The sequence below is a fragment of the Miniopterus schreibersii genome (assembly GCF_964146895.1).
Source record: "Miniopterus schreibersii genome assembly, chromosome: 9".
NCBI lineage: Eukaryota > Metazoa > Chordata > Mammalia > Chiroptera > Miniopteridae > Miniopterus > Miniopterus schreibersii.
In genome coordinates, this window is record NC_138118.1 from 73560613 (window position 1) to 73580864 (window position 20252).

The 20252-nt window shown below is 44.6% G+C and overlaps 1 protein-coding gene across 7 annotated transcripts in view; it reads right to left on the reverse strand.

Moving 5' to 3' along the window:
- OSBPL3 (oxysterol binding protein like 3) overlaps positions 1 to 20252 on the reverse strand; it is a 129087-nt gene that overhangs the window by 54857 nt on the left and 53978 nt on the right. For all 7 annotated transcript variants that reach the window (XM_081147892.1, XM_081147888.1, XM_081147889.1 and 4 more), the window contains one exon: positions 13416 to 13655. In XM_081147892.1, the coding sequence (XP_081004018.1) occupies positions 13416 to 13511 (96 nt within the window). In that variant the 5' untranslated portion in view covers positions 13512 to 13655. The remainder of the gene's footprint in view (positions 1 to 13415; positions 13656 to 20252) is intronic.

Sequence of the window (20252 nt, forward strand, 5' to 3'; positions counted from 1 at the left end):
CCAGGTCTTGGCTACTCTAAATAATGCTGCAATGGACACGGGGGTGCAGCCATCTCCTCAAGAGACAAACGTCCTTTTCGCCAAGATCTCATGTTGACTAACTTGCTCGCAGTCCACTCTCCAGCCTATAGGCAGGTGGCGCGGCCAGAAGCAGAGGGGCTGGGAGGGGGATAGTAAGTCTGGACCAGTACCAAGGGGCAGAGCACTGGACTCAAGTCTCAGGGAACAGAGGGTCTCAGGGGAAGGGCACGGGAAACGCAGGGAGCCCTGGGCGCTCTGGCTTGGTTTCCAGGTTGTCCTCCAGTTCAGTACATGGGAAACTTCTGGTAACAAGAACCCTTTCCTACTCTAGCAACTGAACTCTTTAGGTAACAATCCTGACAGATCTGCCTTATATCTGATTGCACTTTACTGGGAACGCAGTTAAAGGTACATTCAAGAGTTTTAAGATAGGCGATGGTCTCCTAGGATCTGGAGTTGTAAAAGGGAATTCTTCAGTGGAAAAGAAGTGAAACTCCTATTCAGCACTTAAATTAGAGAACTTTTTCAGAAAAACAGCAATGTCGAGTGAAATTTCTTTATAACAATTATTAAAAGTCACTTCATTACACCTGGACAATAAATGGAAAGTGAGCATTATTAAGTGACAGGAAGCCACAAACACACAAAAATGTTCTGCTCACGTTTATTTCAGCTCCGAAAGCCGTTCCTCAAAATTTAAAGTGTCTTACCTGTTAAATTTTAATGAATCTTAAAGGTCATGAAGTTAAAAATTCTACTTCCTCCAGGAAGCCTTCTTCAAAGAAAGTACTATTTCATCCCTAGATGCATCAGCATTCTGTTTTACCTTTCCAATGGTCAACCACTTAATGAATGAGCTTGGTCCTAGCACAAGACTGCAAACAGATCTATGTTCCTGGAATATCATACAGTGGCAGGCATTTGAAGTGTGCCCAATATCTTTGGGCTGAATGACTACAATATTTACAAAGTGAACACAACACATTCATATTTGTGAAAGCAGGTATATGTATGCTATCACTGTTCCATGAAAAGTTAAGGCTGAAAATCTTCTGGGAAGTACTCTAAGGGGATCAAGTCCTTTTGATTTGTTTGTTTTAAGACTCCCAAGCAAAAGGTAACACGCAGAGAGCTAATACCACAACATCACCCACATCTGCTCAATACATTCAATTATGCAAAATGCAGATGCCAAGAGGGATTAGATGTTACTGCATATTTTACAAAACTGAAAAAAGAAAAAAAAAAAAAAGGAATGAGATCATACCTGTAGCTTAAAGGGAAAGAAGAATTAAATTTCAATAATGTTTCAAGGACTCAACTTCTCCTGAACTCAAGATATAGGACATTCCTACCAATAAGTCAACATAGAGGGCAAGGAATTAGATGGGGTCTGTTGGCTCTTAAGATAAATAAGTCAAAAAGGGTTCACATTTATTTGTGCAAAATACCATCTTTTTCCTTTATTTTTATCTTCTACCTGGGCTCAGGACATAAAACTCTTGCCAAAAGCCAGATTTAAAGCGTTTAAGAAAGTGAAGGCTCCCCTTGACTGAGGAAGAAGGCACTGCAGCCAACTCCTCTTCTGGGCTTGACATTCACACCCTGCCCCTCCCAGCTTCCCTGCCTGTCACTGTGCTGGCGTCCTGGGGCTGAAACCTGAGAGCCGACACCCAGCTGGTGTTCTCCGGGGGACCTACAGCTCCCCTGAGGCTGCGGAGCCTGGGGAGCGCTTCTGGTTGTCACAGGGATGGGAGGGCATCTCTGGCATCCAATGGCCGGGATGGAGAGATGTTGGGTACCTGTAGTGCCTGCCATTTAAAACAAAAGAATAGTGCCACAGGAAGTACCACCCAGTGACATCTGATTGAAACAATGTACACATAGGACAATGTAAATGATACTAATAGAAAAGAATTGGGGAAACTGAGGAAAAGAGAAGTAGATAGTTTCCCCAGCACTATAAAGCCGCCGAGGGGTGAAGCCATCCGACTGTGAATTCTACATTTTTTAATCATTCTGCCCCATATTCTAGCATATTGTATATTACACTGTAATTTAAATATGTGAACTCTGATGATGGATTAGAAATAAATACCATAGGGCAGGGAGACAGGTGGGTAAGTCCAGGAGGCGGCCAAGATCCTGAAGCGATCTGAAGGAGTTAAACACTGCCCTATGGACAAAGACAAGCAAAGTCTGGGACCCCGCTGAGACCCACCAGTTTCCTACAAGGTGGTCCCACCACACTGGGGCAGAAATCGGCCTGTGCATTTTAATGTCATCAAGTCTTTGCTCACTGGCTTTTTTATATCTGAAAGTCTGCCTCTCGTTTAGCCCCAAACCTCCTCCTCAGAAATTCTCTCCCTCCTCAGCACCTACATCAACTTCACTTGCTTTGCCCATCTCCCTAGCTAGAATGTGGGTTCCAAGAGGACAAGGGCTGGATACTGTTTATTATAATCTCACTACTTGGGACATAGGGGCCCTAAATAAATACTTACAATGAATGAGTCTTAGGAGCAAGGGGGTGTATAAAAAGGACCCCACAAGGCCCATGGGTGAAGGACTTCAGTACTGTGTGCTGGATTGGGATGAACTGGTACTCAGGACGGAAAAAGAGCAGAGATGCCAATTTTTCTTGGCTGAAAGAACTGGCTGTCAGGGAGTGGCCCCACATGGTTGTCACATACCCAGTGACTTGGCAGTAGGACATGCACCTTGAGCTGAGATACACAGTACAGGGTGGACTTGGACCCGTGGGGAGATCAAGGCCCTGCTCACTTAACCATGTGCCTGGGCTGATGTCTCACCCTGGGAGTGTCAGGCTTAAAGCTCTCCGTGAATAGAAGGTGGAGAGAGAAATATGAAAGGGTGGGGGGGAAGTGGCTTCTTAAGGTTTTTGCTTGAGTTTAACTGAAGACAGTCTGGCAATGTCATCCAGCATTAAATTCAGTCTGTTTTACTGAATGTCTACAAAGTGCCAAATATAGAAAGGTACTTTGTGGTTGGGAAGGCAGCCACAAAGCATTGATTCCCGCTCACGGGCTGGAGAAGTTCATTTCCATATTGCTGAGTGCACGAACTGAAAGCACCTCCCTCCAGCGCAGCTGCTTCTAGTGTTCATCCCTGGCACCTCTCAGATGCTGGGTTCCAGGCACCGCCGTGGCAGCAGTGATGCCAGACATAGAAAACTGTTTCATTCTTCCTGCAGCTCAAGACTGTGACGGAAGGAAGTCTGTGGCTGCCTCTATCTGCCATGACTCAGAGAGTGGATTACTCAGATCAGTTATTTAGTCTGTTTTTCTGGGTTTTAAAAATCACAAGGCAAGACCCAGCATTAAATCACATGGAGCATAACTTAACGTGTCTTTAAAGATCAAAGGCATCTGTGATTGTACTATGGACACATGGAAATACTTGTCAATAGAATTCCAGTTAATGTAAAAACAGCTTTAACTTATGCCAGACCAATCCTGTACTTATATTTCAATTTCTGAGATTTGCAATTGTTGCTTCTTGTCAATTGTTTCTCCCTCAACTAAGATTTGGTGAACACCAGCGGGCCTGATAGCAACAGCGAGTAAGGGAACCAAGCAGTTTGGGGTGGGGCGGTCTCCCCTGCCAGGTAAGTATGGGGTGGTAGTGCATGTGACCAAATGCAGTGCTCCTCACACTGGAATGTGCACACCAATCACGGGAGATCTGTCAAGATGCAGATTTCAGTTCAGTAGGTCTGGGAGAGGCTTCAGCTTCTCCACCTGCACAGCTGAGACCACTGCTGCGCCGGGCTATGGGCCCGCTGAGAGTAGCCACCCTCTAGACTGGGCTGTCTTAAGAATTAGGATTTGACTCGATAGGCTCTGAGGGCAAAACCAGGACTAATGGGGTGGGAGTTATAAGGCCCTGCATTTCAGGTCTGCATAAAGGATGGACTGTCTGCCCTGGCTGGCGTGGTTCAGCTGGTCGAGCCTTGTCTCATACACCAAGAGGTCGCCAGCTCGATTCCTGTTCAGGGCACACGCCCAGATTGTGCGCTCAATCTCCAGCAGGGGGCGTGCAGGAGGCAGCAGATCAATGTTTCTCTGTTTCTCTCTTTCCCTTCCTCTCTCTCAAATCAACAAAAACACACTTTTTAAAAAGAATGGATTATCTGATTATCTAGTATTTAGTGCTATAAAAAATGACCACTACCCCTTTCTAAGAATTGCCTTGTTTCCACAGCAGCAGATAGGCTGTGGAGGGGATCCTGGGCTGGCTCACCATATGGGCCTGGGCCACGTGATGACATGCGAATGGGAACGGGATAGCGGTCTGAAGGGGAGTTGACTTTTGTTCTTCGTTTTATACCTTCCAGCACTTTCTATATTTTCTCTTTATTACCTTTAATTTTTAAAAATCACATTTCTTTGGCATATCCTCGAGCTCTGCCCTTTGGTGTCTGAGCACTGGAGAGAGGCGCAGGCTACTGAGGTGGGACACTTGCACTCCAATTACGGGGCCTTTGCTCATCACGAAACCCCCTCCGCTGCTGATGGCACCAGCTGACAACGGTGTTCTCCCTCTTAGAGTGTGCTCAAGCTCCTTTTTCAGAGCTAAGTGAAATTTGCAATCAAGGTAGAGACACATTCTGATTAATTAATGCATATTTGATTTGAAAGTCACAGCAATACGTGGCAGAAGTTCAGCCTAATAAATGTCCTTATTCCTGATCCAAATCATTGGTGACCTTTTTCACAGTGCTATACAAGAAACGCTGGTTCTCACGAGAACCTAGAGACAGGTTCAGAACCTGGAGAGCCTTATGTATCAAGAAGGAATGACTTTTGTGCTAAGTGGGTTATATTCTAGTTCATTATTGAGCTTCTATTTAATAAGGTAAATGTCTACTCAAAGGTCTAAGGCTCAGCACCAGGTACTGGAGATAGAAAGATGTAACTTCTTGGCCTCCAAGAAGTTAATGTACATTAAAAATGAAGAGGCACCACAAGAATGAAAACTTGTAAATACAGAATGGGATTCAAACCAACCCACCGCAGGAGTTCTCCGGTAAGCACAATCACCCTGGACCCACCTTAGGGGAAGGGCTTGCACTGGGACTTGAGGAGAAGTTGACACACAGGGAGAAGCAGCATTTCTGAGGCTACCCTGACAAATTACCACAAACTTGGTGGCTTAAAACGACATTGAATCTCTCGTTAAATGTCTGGAGGTGGCCAGAAGTCCAAAATCAAAGTGTTATAGAGCCACGCTTGCTCCGGAGGCTCCAGGGGAGAATGTGTTTGTCTTAACTTGGGCTGTGGTAACAAAGTACCACAGGCTGAGTAGGGGCTGGGAAGTCCAAGATCGGGTGCTAGTGACAACCCACTTCCTGGCCTGTGGACAGCCGCCTTCTCTCTGGGTGTTCACACGGCCTTTCTTCCAAGTGTGAGAATGAACTCTGGTGTCTTTCCTCTTATAAGGGCACTAAGCCCATCTTGAGGGTGCCACCCTCATGACCTCACCTAAACTTATTGTCCCGAAGGCCGTGCCTCCAAATACCATCACATTGAGGGCTAAGGCTGCAACGTATGAATCCGGGGGGAGACACAAACATTCAGTCCGTAATAGCTTCCTTGCCTCTTCTGGTTTCCAGTGGCTGTTGTCATTCCTTGGCTTGTAGCCACATCACTCCACTCTCTGCCTCCACCTTCTCACCTCCTGCTCCATGTCTATCTCCTCTGTGTGTATCTTATAAGGACACTGGTTGTAGAATTTAAGGATGACCTGGATAATCTAAGATGATCTCCTTATTTCAAGATCCTTAAGTTAATTACACCCACAAAGACCCGTTTACCAAATAAGGTAACATTTACAGGTTCCAAGGATTAGGATTTTAACATAACTTTGGGGTGGGAGGGGGACACCATTCAGCCAGTGATCGCCAGGAATGTGACTCATCTGTTGTGGGGACAGAGGAGGTGATTTCAGTTGATGCCAGTTTGTGCACAGGTACAGAGGGAGACACAGATGGACTCGGTGGTAGGGCCAGGGTATAGAGGACCTTAGAGAGATGTCAGATTAGTCTAGGAAAGTCTTCTGTTTTGCCTCTGTCCTACTTCTTACACTGTCCCTTCTTGGCCTCTAGTATTTTAATATCTTTATATCACTGCAGTAGACTTAGATTTTCTCCTCCCTGGGAAAGAACCATTGTGTCAGTTCAGTTCACATCTGCATTATGGCTTCTAGAGAAACTTCCAGTAATGGCATGGCTAGTAAGTTGTGCTCTCAATAAAAGCATGTGGGTCAGGGTTCTGCCTCCCTGTACCCTGCACTATGGCCAAGGCCAACCAAGAATAAATAAATTGGTTTTCTTAAGGCATCCTATATAGTTTCTATCAAGGTGGTGTTTCTAAAATCCACCAAAACATATTTGCTGTGCCTGTTATTCTGGAATTGCAGAACATTACTGTCAGCTCTCCAACTCCTGGAAATGTTCTAAAATTTCAGTTTCTCCTGTTCTTTGGTGTGGAATGTAGCTGATGGTCTGTCATTTGTGGACATGGAGAGTAACAAAAGCACCCTGACAACTCAAATACGTCATTTTAGCTGAAGTTTTAATCTCTTCTCATATCAAATGTTTGTCTTTACAAGAATTACTCAGAACAGGAATATATTGAGAATTGAGTCTTGTATCTTTGCCCTTCCTACTCTCAGGGTATAATGTCGCAATCATAGGTGTGACCAAAAGATAGGCAGTAAAAGGTCCAAAAAGGTGGAATCTGGAAAACTAAGAAATATATAGTTAATTACTTTTCTCTGTTGTTCCCATCAGAAAAAAACAAACAAAAACAAAGCAAAAACAGCTCCAAACAATCAGATTCCAGGGATCCTTCGGACTGCTTCCCTTATCCATGTATCCTTGTCCCTGTATTCACAGAGGCATTGGCTGCTGGAGGTTTGTTTAAACAACAATCATTTGCACATAAGGCACATGGAACTCGAGTTAATTTCTACAGAAGCTTTCTAACATCTAAAAAATCCAATGTTCTCCAAATAGATGGTTGCCTGATCCCTTACCAGTTAGTAGCTGTGTAACTCTAAACAAGGCTATTAGTATCTCTGGACCATATTTTCTTTCTAAAGTGTAGCAAACAGTACAGACATCCCTGGATTGTTTTGAGACTCCAAAATATAGTGTTGATACCACTGTAATTAGCTAGTTATTAACAGTAGGAAAGGAGCAAAAGGGAGGCCAGACATTATAAGCATGGCCACCTGGGCAGCTTCACCAGGAAGCTGCAATTTCGCACTCCCCAGGGAACCACCAGCCCATTCCCTGCAGACTATTGGGGGAAAGGACTGGACAAAGGGGAGGATCGATGCATGTACAGTGAAGATGGGGCGACCTAGGGAAAATATGTGTCAATCAAACCTAGGAACAGAAATCATTGGCTAAAAGAGGTGGAGCCAATGCAAGCCTGGGAAAATCTGGGAATACATAGTTCCCTAAACACAGGAGCTGGTGCTCTTGGCTTTCTTGGTTTCCTTGCATTCGCCTGTGTTTCCTCTATAGCCATGTGGCCATGTGGACCCCACATGCAATGGACTAATGGACTGCAGCAGGAAACATAAACTAAGCTAGCCTGATGCTAAATTGGACTATGCCCTAACATGAAAGGGAAAGTCTGGACACTGGCTTTTATTTTAGCCCTACTGAAGCCACAGCCACACTGCTTCCTTGGCCCAACAAAGGGAAATGGGACCAGGGAAACTCAGGGGTGTAATTCCACAGAAATAAAACTTTCTACAATATTTCACCCTCCCATGCGAACCTCAGGAAATTCCTTTTCTCGAAATATCACAAAAAGCCCACTGCCATGAACAATAGGTGGGGACAGGGAGCTCTCCCCACAGATAACAGTATGAACGAATACTATGAGCTGTAAGGATGCTCTCAGATACTGGCTAATGTCTAGTGTCCCTTACTCTCAGAGCAACCCAGACAGAAGCCAACTTGTCTGACTGCATCATGCCGGGCCTCCTCCAGCTGATAGGGTGCAGTAGGGAGTAGTCACTGTGTGGTACTTCTAGAGGGCTCCTGGGGCTCTGCTTAGGGAAGGTGAATGGTTCCCACGTCCATCACCCGTACAGCAGTCTCCACCTGCAGGCTCTCTGCTAGCTAAGCAATCTGCACAGCCTTATAAGAAACCAAGGCACAGAGGGGTTAAGTAACTTGCCGAAGGTGAAACAGCTTACAAACAACCTAAGATTTAAACTTAGGCCATCTGCCTCCCGAGCAAGTTCATACTCATTGCCTTTCATCTTCGGTGACGATCACAGAACAATGTGACAAATTATGACATTCCCACGTCCCTCCTCCTTGACTGGTCTTTCTTGAGAGTGTTTCTCTAGCCCATGCTTAAGACAGGCAGCTGGTAAATCGCTGTGTTTCTAAAGACATGATGAATCAAAAGGAATAAACAGGAGTATTTTCAATACCCAGATGGCTGAAATTATAAACACCTGAGCATTATAGCTTTAATTCACTTTTCTCTTCTTGGCAAATTCTCTCCCATTCAACTCTTGTGTCTTATGGATTCTGGCACCGGGCCCAGCCAGCCTGGGCTCCCTGGAGTGCTGCATCATCTAATAGCCGGTATAAACAAACATCATGGATGACCCTGGGAGGCTCCAAGGCCACCTTAGATTAGCCCAGGGACAGGTGGGAGAGGCAATTGCTATTTCAAAACTTGTGAAATATGAGTAATTGCAGTTTCCTGTTGTCTTTTTCCCACCGCTCCCTTCCATGTCTTTCCTAAAACTTTCAAAGTAGTACATTTCAGAAGCCGGATTGAGCTAAAGATGAATGAATAGGTTTTATCTTTATTGAAAGAGTTCTATATGCCCTAAACTTTATTGCTTCAACCAGCACCTATGAAGAACCTATTATTAAAAGACTGGGCAGGGAGGTTTGGAGCCACAAAGGACAGGAGAGCTGAGCAGCCCACTACAAACAAGCAGTTTGTAGCCCAGGGTCAAGAACAAATTGTATAACTGTGTGGAGACCTACCTGACAATAGATCTCGCCATTTCAAATCACCTGTAATCATGAACTAAGCATTTGTCAATTATTTTTGCAGGCTTCACTTTCTGATTTCTCACTTACGTAGCAAATGCTAGCAACATAGGAAAGAAAACAAAAAGTATGGGGGCCGTGCTCTCTTCACCATCCAGTCTTCCCAGTCGGAGTGGACTGCTTGTTTATAGTGGGCGGCTCAGCTGTCCTGACCTTTGTAGCTCCAAACCTCCCTGCCCAGTCTTTTAATAATAGGTTCTTCATAGGTGCTGGTTGAAGTAATCAAGTTTAGGGCATACAGGACTCTTTCAATAAAGATAAAACCTATTCATTTATCTTTAGCTCAATCCGGCTTCTGAAATGTGCTACTTTGAAAGTTCTAGGAAAGAAATGGAAGGGGGCGGTGGGAAAAAGATAACAGGAAACTGCAATTACTCATATTTCACAAGTTTTGAAATAGCAATTGCCTCTCCCACTTAGATGCCCCTTAACCTACTTCATGTGTCTACAGAGCTTTGTGAATTGTAATTTCCTACCTAGCAACTGCAGGCTTCTTCATTCATTAATTTAACCCACACTTGTCGAATGTCTACCATCTGCTAGACTAAGTACTTCATATTTATTATTTCATTTAGTTCTCAAAAGGAAACACAATTGTCCACATTTCACAGCTGAAAAGCTGAGACTGAGAGGTTTTATATAACATGACCAGGTCACCCAGCGAGCAACAAGCAGAGCCAGTATGAATACAGGTCAGTATCAACAAAGACAGTCTTCACTCCTGTTCCATACCTTCCAAAAGAGTAGCTTGTTTGGAGACCACAGGTATACAAAACGTTTAGGGATTACATCATCATCTGCCAGAAGAAACTCAATGGAGAGGCCTGTGCTCATTTTTTAAGATCCTCACAATACATTGCTGGAGTGAGGGAGCTGAGGAACCTGCGAGTTTCCTGCTCCCATTCCGCATGTGTACCTGCCACACATTCTCCCCTGCCCTGGTGGGGGATACTTGCTGCTGGCATTAAGGAAATTCAGTCCACTAATTTGCATCTGCAAGTGCTGTGAAAGCTAAAAAGCTGTGCAATTAGGACTCAGGACTCATAAAGTCATATACTCTTTCAACCAATGAATAAATGGGAGTGAATTATCCACGTGCAGTGTTAAGCATGGCATTAGCCAAGCTCAAGGTTCCCAAACAGAACATGTGTGAAGGCTTCTCTCAAATCCTGTCTGGGGCCTGGTGGAACTGAGGTACCCTCGTCCTCTGTTCCTATTCTCTCATGAATAGACTCTAACCAGCCTTTCATGCCCACCACTCAAAGGACACCACTCGACAATGTCACGGATGACCTCAACAACCAAGTCATTCTCAGGCTTCCTTTTATTTGACCCATCAGCAGCCATTTAAAAGTAAACTAATTAAAGTATTGCAATTCACATAGACCTACAGTGAGCATATATTATTTTTTATAAAAAATCATCTTTAAAGCATTAAAGCAAACGTGAAGATTCTTCTCAAGAAAATCACAAAATTCAAGAGAGCAGAACAATTTCACATGGATCAGTCCAGCTAAAGGGAGAGCTGAGCCAAAACCTGGGATGGGGGCGAACATTAAAGCAAAGATCAGCCTAGAACACCACAAAAAATAGGGTACAATTAAGAGAGTCAGAAGGGACCAATGACCTATTCTTTGTGTGAACTGCTTCCTCTCATTAGGGATTTCCTGCAAGGAGCATAGGTTACTATCCATAAAGGCACTAGATCTCAAGGATGGTCTACCTCAAGGAGATCCATTTCTTCTGCAGGGTGTCAGGGGTCTTGAAACAAGGCCATTTAATGGCTGGAGAACTAAGGCAGGCTTTACTTGCCTAATGATCCTCCAACAGCCGAATATAGAGACTGTGGCAGAGATCTCTTGATGTCAACCCTCTAATATCACTAAGGGGTGACAAACGTGGCACCTGTGCAGCCACTCACCCTGCCCATGCCCACAAGCCACAGCTAAAAACATGGCACTCTTTCCCACTGCAGACAGACTCAACTGCAGAAGCCTTTTCAACACAGTGCTCCTAGCAGCTACTACCAATAGATAGGGCTGGCCGGGGGGGTGGTGGTGAAAAACATTTATACTCATGCCACAGAGGAAACGTCAGACTTCATGTTTCTAAAGCAACATTACACGCACATCAAAGTGGGAGATCCTAAAAATAAAAGATGACCATCTGATGAATAAGCAGGTGAGAGACTAGGCTAACCATTCTAAGTCAGAAAAAGTTGAGGCATCAACACATTTCTCTTACTCTTTAGGAGGTAACCTCAGAAAGAGCTCTATGTAAACCAAATCAATCAATTTCAAATAACACACCAAAAAAAAAAAGAAAAAAAAAAGGTTTCCGTAATGTTCAATCCTAGAATGTCACCGCCTTGCTCCAATTCCTAGTGTTATAAGCTCCGGCTTAAATGAATCATATTCTCCCCCTTACCCAAGGAGGGCACAATAGATGCTATAAGGTACAAAGGTGGGGGGGAGATCTTCATTCGGCTCTAACCCCAACCAGAAATTTGGCTTAGGGAGAGAAATACCCACCTGGAAAGCTGGCAAAGGAGGTGAGCATAGCTACCCTTAGGCAAATGGAACTCCCAGGAGCCACTGTGCATCAGCCAAGGACTATTTTTAGTCATTTTTTAATCCCAGCAGGAAGTGATGACTGTATTGAAAAAAACTGTTTTTCCTAACCCCTTGGGAGAGATCTTGGAGGGCTCCCCAAATGTCAGGCCTGTGGCAAAATCTAAGTGGCTAGAAGAGCAATTTTAAACCTTTTTTATCTCATGGCACACATAAACTAATTACTGACATTCTGTAGCACACCAAAAAATATATTTTTTGCCAATCAGACTAAAAAATAGGTATAATTATGATTGATTTACAAAATAATAATAATAACCTACCCTTTTTGGTCGAAAGTGACTTTTTAAAAAATCAAGCGCCTGTAACTGTATATCAGGAGTTCCGGTACCAAGAATTAACCAATCAGACGCAACCTCATTATGCAACGTGACCAATAAAATGCAACTCTTTTATATCATCTATGTATCAATGGTTCGAGAAGGGCATTCACACCAGAGAGCTATTGTTGTGTTGGCTGGTGTCAGTTTTTTGACAGTCTAAGGGAAGAGAGGCCAGTGCCCCTGACTAAATGCTCAGGTATTGCATGGTTTGAAAATTTTTGTGGCATGCCAGTTAAAAATCGCTGCTCTAGAATCACAGATTCTAATGACACGAGGCAGTGCTGTGAGGTGGCAAACTCCCTGTCCCAGGCAATGTTCCAACGGAGAACCCATGATGATGTGTCATAAGTGTGTGGATGTGTCATAAATGTGTGGATGTGCCTGAGGTGGGAGGTTGCAGGATCGCTGCTTCCAGACCTGGAACCAAGTCCTCTGGGCCAATTCTTAGGCTGGCGTTTCCCACGGGGGATCGGCGAAGCAGACAGAGCCAGCAAGCACTGGAAATGCTCAGAGACCACCTCAGCTGTAAACCCGGCTACTGGACAGCTGGCTCGCTCTCTCCTTACCCGAAGGAGGGAGAATCACAATGATTAATGTGCACTTACTGCCACTGATCCACACCAGCAAATTCTGCCAACAGGGATTTATTAGAAAGGAAACCAGAAAGGCAACATATAATTAGCCGGCAGTTATTTAGGAGTTAATGATTCAGGCCTTTGTTTCACTTCTCTCCTTCTTCCCATTTAATTCCTTTTGACCACTTCTCTGTTGACTCGCTTCCCTCATCTGTTAGAGAAACAGAGCGGGTGGGACTCAAACTTACTGCCAGGGCAGCCTGTGGTTGGAAGGTTTTATAAAAGGTTTGGTGAAGGGAAGGGAGAGGAAAATGGAACGAGGTTATAATTACTGGAAAAGTGATTTTTGTTATTTTTTTTGCTAGTAGGGTATAAATGAAAGTGTGGGCTCCGGAGTCAAACAGACTGATCTTTGGATTCTTGCTCTGCCCCTTACTAGCTGTGTGTCCTTAAGGAAATAGCTCAGTCAGTCTGATTCAGCTTCCTCGTGGGGAGCATAGGGATATTAATATCTGTGTTGGAGGACAGCTGCAAGAATTGGGTGAAACAGTGCAAAGTCCTACCTGGTGCACTCGGCTGCATTATTAAAATCATCTATAATGTACTCCTCTCATGCAATTAAGACAGGACAGAAAACAAATGCTCTTAAACTGTGAAGTAGGCGTTCCCAAGTAAATATACACACTTGAATCCATAGACTGCCTGATTTACATTTGCATTTAAAAAGTTGCATTAGTTAAAACTTTACCTGCCGACTTCCCTGCTTAGAGGAGCAGGTACTTGGGCTCCTGGAAGGGGAGACCAATTTGGGGGACACTCCAAGGTTCTTCTCATCACCCATCATGAGCAGCAGGTCACGTGGCCTGGATGCAGTCAAACTGCCATCAGAAGACAGTGGAGCAGAGAGTATGGAAGTCCCCAGCAGGCAGGTGGCTCAGCTCTTATCCAATACGCTCTGAAAGCATTTTGGGTGACCCAGAGGAAATACCTAAAATCAAAAGAGAAAAAAAAAAATCAGAGAGCAGGTCAGAGGCACAAGGCATCATCTATAATTAGCCACCGACTGCCTACAAGTGGTTTATCTACAGGGCAGAGTGCAGAGCCACGAGGCTAAGCTACACCAAGGGCTGTGAAGGAAAAGATGCTTTACACCTTCCTCTTACTGGAAATTATGTGTAGGTGGTTTATACATAGCTTTGCAATGTGACAGGCTTAAGAACACTGCAGAGTAAAAAATGTTTGAGTTCAGAAACATACAAAATAAGTAAACATACAAACCACGACGAGATACCACTACATACCCACTATGGTAGCTCTAATAAAACTAAAAAGACAGGAAGTAACAAGTTAAATTGGAACCTTCGGGCATGTAAAATGGGGGATGTAAAATGGGCAGCCATAGCTGAAAACAGCTTGGCAGTTTTTTAAAAGTTAAATATAGAATTATCATATGATCCAACAATTTCATACCCCAAAGAATTGAAAACAGGTATTCAAACAAAGACTTGTACAAGAATGTTCATAGCAATGCTGCTCACAACAGCCAAAGGTAGAAACAACCCAAATGTACATCAACTAATGACTGGATAAACTTCATATGGTATATGCTACGGTCTGAATATTTGTGCCCACCCCCCAAATAAATATGTTGAAATCCTAACGCCCAAAGTAATGGTATTAGGAGGTGGGGCTTTTGAGAGGTGCTTAGGTCCTGAGGGCAGAGCCCTCATGAATGGAATTAATGCCCTTTCAAAAGAGACCACACAGAGCTCCCTAGCCCTCCCACCATGCGAGGATACAGTAAGTCTGCAACCTGAAGAAGGCCCTCTGACCATGCCGCCACCCTCATCATGAACGTCCAGCCTCCAGAACCGTGAGAAATAGATTTCTGTTGCTTATAAGCCACCCAGCCTGTGGTATTTTGTTATAGCTGTCCAAAGGGACAAAGACAGTATAGCCACACAATGGAATATTATTCAGTAATTAAAAGGAATGAAGTACTGATACATGTATAACATGGATGAACCTTGAAAATGTTACGCGCCCGGCCGGGCGTGGCTCAGTGGCTGAGCGTTGGCCTAGGATCCAGGCGATCGGGGTTCGATTCCGGGTCAGGGCACATGCCCGGGTTGCGGGCTCGATCGATGACTCTCATCATTGATGTTTCTATCTCTCTCTCTCCCTCTCCTTTCCTCTCTCTGAAACCAATAAAAATATATTATAAAAAAAAAAAAAGAAAATGTTACGCTAAGTGAAAGAAGCCAGACACAAAAGACCACATTCTGTACGCTTCGGTTTATATAAACTATCCAGAGCAGTCAAATCCAAAGAGACAGAGGGCCAATTTGTGGTTGCCAGGGGCTGGGGAATTGGGGAATGGGATGTGTCTTGTTAATGGCTATGGGGTTTCCTTTCGGGGTGGTTAAAATGTACTGGAACTAGATAATGGGGATAGTTGACAACACTGTGAATGTAATAAATGTCACTGGATTACCTACTTAAAAATGGCTTAAAGGTGAATTTTATGTCATGTGTGTTTTACTACAATTTTAAAAAATCTTTCTTTTGGGGGGGGAATGGGGGCAGATGGGCAACTTGTTCTACCAAAGGTTTTGGAGATGCCTTCTAAAAAAACTATTACACAGTATGACAAAAACCAAGGGGGAAGGCAGAATTTTCCATATCATCTATTAGTGTATTACAAATAAAAACAATGATCATTTGTTGGTTTCCCATACATATTGTCTCATTTAATCAACATTCTGGTCGGAGAGCATTATCTCTATTTTACAGAGGAAAAAACTAAAAAACTGAGTCCCTGCGAAGTTAGGTAATTTGCCTAATCACGCAGCTGATAAGAGACTGACTCTGGGTTAGAGCCTGGGCCTTTCACCTTGGTGCTGGGCATTAGCATGCCTCATGGCCAGGTAGGTGATAACACCCTCTCTGGGACCTAAGAGAACTGAGGAGCTGGACTAGGAAAACTCGGGGGGAGAGCATCATAACCCCAATTTGAAGAGGCAGCAACGCCCCATTTCTTTCCACACACAGTACCAACCTCCAAGACGGCAGTGTCTGCGTGGGAAAGGGGATTGACCAGGACAGAGACAGGGACTCCCTTAGAGTGTTAGTTGGGCTGCCACCTGCCACCCCTGCAACTTTTCCAGGGTAAACCACGGCCTTCATCCACAGCCTGAGTTTAGAGTGATTAACGTGTTTGGTTTGGGCTTCAGGAGGCCAGACTTCTACTTGACACACTAGCTTCAAATAAATTCTACAACTTTCCCAAGCATGTTAACAATAAAAAATCTAACCCATCCGGTTCTTAGTGTTCTCATAGTATATTTTAAAAGATGGGTGTTATATAATTGTCCAGGAACCAGCTAGTTAGAGATTATATAAAACTTTTGGTTAATTATTAAGTACTCCAATCTGTGCCTTTCACTAACACTTAGTTCTTTAAAAAAAAAAGTATACTAAAGCTATAAATTAAAACCAAGACAATAAAGGGAAATAAAATCTCAGAAAATAAAATTAAGGTAACTATAGTTATAGAACTCAATTCCCATGTTGCTTTCATAGAAACCCCCAAATCTCTGTATTGGTTGTGCATTGGGTCCAGCAATGGACCAGCCTCTTCATAAACTTAGTCTTTCTTGTGGCTCATGACTAATTGTACCTGAAGTTAGAAGCAAGTGCAATCTGGTTAACAAGTGCCAGGAGAGGCTGTAAAGACATATTAATGGTTTATTTAATAACAATGTTGGCTGATGCTGCTTGAGAAAGGCAAGAAAAAAAATGATGGGAACCCCAAATGATGAAATGGGGGTGGGGCAACCATGGCTATGACCACGGATTCCACAGTGGGTGGGGGAGATCAACAAAGGCTCCCTGTGTCTGTATTTCTTTTTAAGGCAGGGATGCTGGGAGCAAGTATGGGACGAGGTGGCGTGTGACAGGTGAAGGAAAAGAGAAGAGCGCTTGGGCAATAAAGTGAGTCACAGGAATTCTGAAACTGAGAAAGCAGAAGCTCTGTTACCCTGTGGGAGAGACAACGGATAAAAGGGGTCATCTTTATCTGTTAACTCTGCCAAATTTCACTTCTCGGCAAAGGCCGCTAAGGCCAGGGTTACGAGCAGGCCGAATCAGGTACTCCTTTAAGTTGGTACTTAGTGGTGAGGCCTCTGCAAGGGCCGCCCCCACCCCGGCACCCCCACCCAGGCCTCTTTTTGCCCTTCAGGGGAAAGAAAGGTGGGGCTCCACAGCCCCTCCCCGCACCCATCCGGGTGAGTGTGGGATTATTGCCGAGGAAAATAGATGTTTCATTCCCACAGCCTTCCTGCCTAGCCTCATTAGGTATTCTGTTAAAATCACCAAGGACAGCTTCAAGGACAAAAGAAGTCAAATTCTGGGGCAAGGATTTGCTTAAAACAGGGCGGAGTCGAGACCGCAGGAGGCAAACGGAGGCCCCATGGGGCAGCCACCACTTCCAACCTAGAGAACCTGTGGCTGGCCTGGGGGTGACCAGAAAGACCTTGACAAGGGGAGTCACACAGGAGCCTGGTGTCCCCTTCTCCATCTAGCTGACTTCTCTGTGCTGACCTTAACATGGTGAAGAGAAAGCCCTGGAGGGAGACAGATATTGTCCAGGGGCCAGGCCACCAATTCAAGGGTGTCTGAAACGATGAAGTGGGTGCAAATGGAGACCCTTGCGTGATTTCACCCCGCCCCGGCGCCCTTCCACTGAAAACCTCTAACTCAAGGGGTTTATTGGTTTGAACAAACTATAATAGTTCCCCTGCTCACAGACTGTGAACAACTTAAGGACAATAATTTAGTTCCCCCTTTGTTTTTTACTGAGGCATGTTATTAATATAGTAAAGTGAACAAACCTTAAGGGCACAGACAGCTCTATGAAATCCTACATTTGCACATACTGACATCACCACCACGCAGATCAAGGAATAGAGCATCTGCAGCCTCCCCAGAAGGCTCTCTATCCCCTGGCCATTGATCTGACCGGTAGGGGCCAGTCCTCCATAAGCCTCTTGGGCAAGTACTTGTCCACATGCCCCAGAACAGAGCTGGGACGTCCCCAAACTTACAGGAATGGGCTGTATAACTGCTCTGTGCCTTCTGCCTAACACGAGCGTCTGATGTGTGACCGAATTCCGCCTGGGACTTGCTTTCATTTCAACAAACCACCTGGTAGCCAAACCCAACAGGTGTGTAAAGCCTGAAACATTCAGGTCAAATCACAAAGGCCCTGCTGTGCCTCTGGGATGAACTGGGTCCCCTACCACCATTGCCACCCGGCTGATGGGTCAGGCCCAGGTGGAAAGGGTGTTCCAGCCAAAAGTCCCATGGGCGTAAGACATGCGAGCCTATGCCGTCCTGGGGCTTCCAGTAGGGAGAAGAGAACTCCGATTCCCACCAAGAATGAGGCAGAATAAATGCCGAGGCGCTGCCAAGCATTTGGGCAACAGGCTGATTTTAAGACTTATTTTAGAAAATTTCACTTAGGAAAGAATACACAGCTTGGGAAATCACGCAAAGGAGACGCATATACCATACATGTGCCTTGCAAGGAGCCAGGCCTAAGTTCGAATTGATGCTCCCTAGTTATAAACTCTGTGCATCCTGAGAGATGCGTTACCCTCTCTGATCCTCAGTTTTTTATGTAGGAAATGAGGAACTGTGAGGATGAAATGATAAAACAAGGAGCAAGTGCCTGGCCCGAATAGAAGACGCTTAACAGATGTTAGTTTTGTTTGTTTCTCTCCTGGCTCCCAGAAAGGGGCACAGGAGGCAAAGGTAAGATCCTACGCTCCTCTTACAACCCAAACTATATAAGGACTCCATAGAGTCTAAAAACATTTTTGTCTTTCGACATATTAGCATTTCCCAAAATCCATAACACAAGTGTGAACAGATTTTTAAATCGTCTAAGTAGCGTGCTTACTTTGGAACATGACAGAAATGCTGAAATATAAAAGCCACATCATTCATCACCACTGGCTGTCCAAAAAAGCAACTTAATATTAACTAGCAGACTTGAAACAGCGACATATGACAGCTATTTATTAATTCATCGGGCTCACGTGTCCACACTCACACACTTGGTCATGTTTTGTTTGAGAAACTGGTTTTGCTTCCACCCTTGGAAACAACTCTCGGCGAAGACTGGATGGCATATAGATCCAGTTAATACACAATTTCTCAGTAAAATATAAATTATGTCCTGAATTAACACCAAAAAATGTATAATGGAATATCCATTTCTGATCTGGTCTTCTTTGATAAAAGAAATTATTTTATTCCCAGATATGCTTTCTTTTTTTTTCTTTTAAGAAATGATGCTCTGCCCGGCCGGGCGTGGCTCAGCGGTTGAGCATCGACCTAGGATCCAGGCGATCGGGGTTCGATTCCCGGTCAGGGCACATGCCCAGGTTGTGGGCTCGATCAATGACTCTCTCATCATTGATGTTTCTATCTCTGTCGCTCCCTCTCCTTTCCTCTCTCTGAAATCAATAAAGATATATTAAAAAAAAAAAAAAAAGAAAGAAAAAAAGAAATGATGCTCTCTGAAATACCTTGATTTTCAAAATGTTATATGATCACAAGTAGGGCTTGGTTATTTGGTTTTAAATTCTGCAGATCAGAGGTTTCTGGAAGTGGGTTCTAATCCCAATGTCCTCAGAGGGCTGATCCTGGAGTTCTGTGTGAAATACGGCTGATCTACCTTAACTACCTGGACCACTGGCCAAATCCAGGGGTGCTATCTGACCGTTCCTGGGGGATTAGTACTGAGACAGAGTCTACCACTGGCAGGACCCAGGGATGCTATCTGACCGTTCCTGAGGGATTAGTACTGAGACAGAGTCAACCACTGGCCAGATCCAGGGGTGCTATCTGACCGTTCCTGGGGGATTAGTACTGAGAAAGAGTCAACCACTGGCAGGACCCAGGGATGCTATCTGACCGTTCCTGAGGGATTAGTACTGAGGCAGAGTCAACCACTGGCCAGATCCAGGGGTGCTATCTGACCGTTCCTGGGGGATTAGTACTGAGACAGAGTCAACCACTGGCCAGATCCAGGGGTGCTATCTGACCGTTCCTGGAGGATTAGTACTGAGACAGAGTCAACCACTGGCTGGATCCAGGGATGCTGATTGTTCCTGGAAGATGAGCACTGAGACTCAGAGTCAAAGATGTCTCCACCCCCACTTCTCTATGGGCAAAGAATCCTTCCAGAAACCCTTTCTGTCTCCTGGAAAGCCAGGAGTCAAGAAGCCTAAAGAGTCAAAGGTGTACTCCCTCACTTTAAGAGAGAATATCTATTCCCACCCCCTCACCATGCATGCAGAAGGCACTGTGTGCCCTTTGCAATCCACTTCTTCAGAGAAGAATCAGTTACTGCTCAGAGCCTTGCCCAGCAACAGGAATGCACATGGACACAGATCTGAAGTGTGGCAGTTTCCATAGGACAAAAGGGTTGACAGTGCGCCAGGCGGTGGGTTTGTGCTCGAACCACTTATTTACCACTATTAAGTAGACCGAACAAAAAGCACAAGAACACACGCCA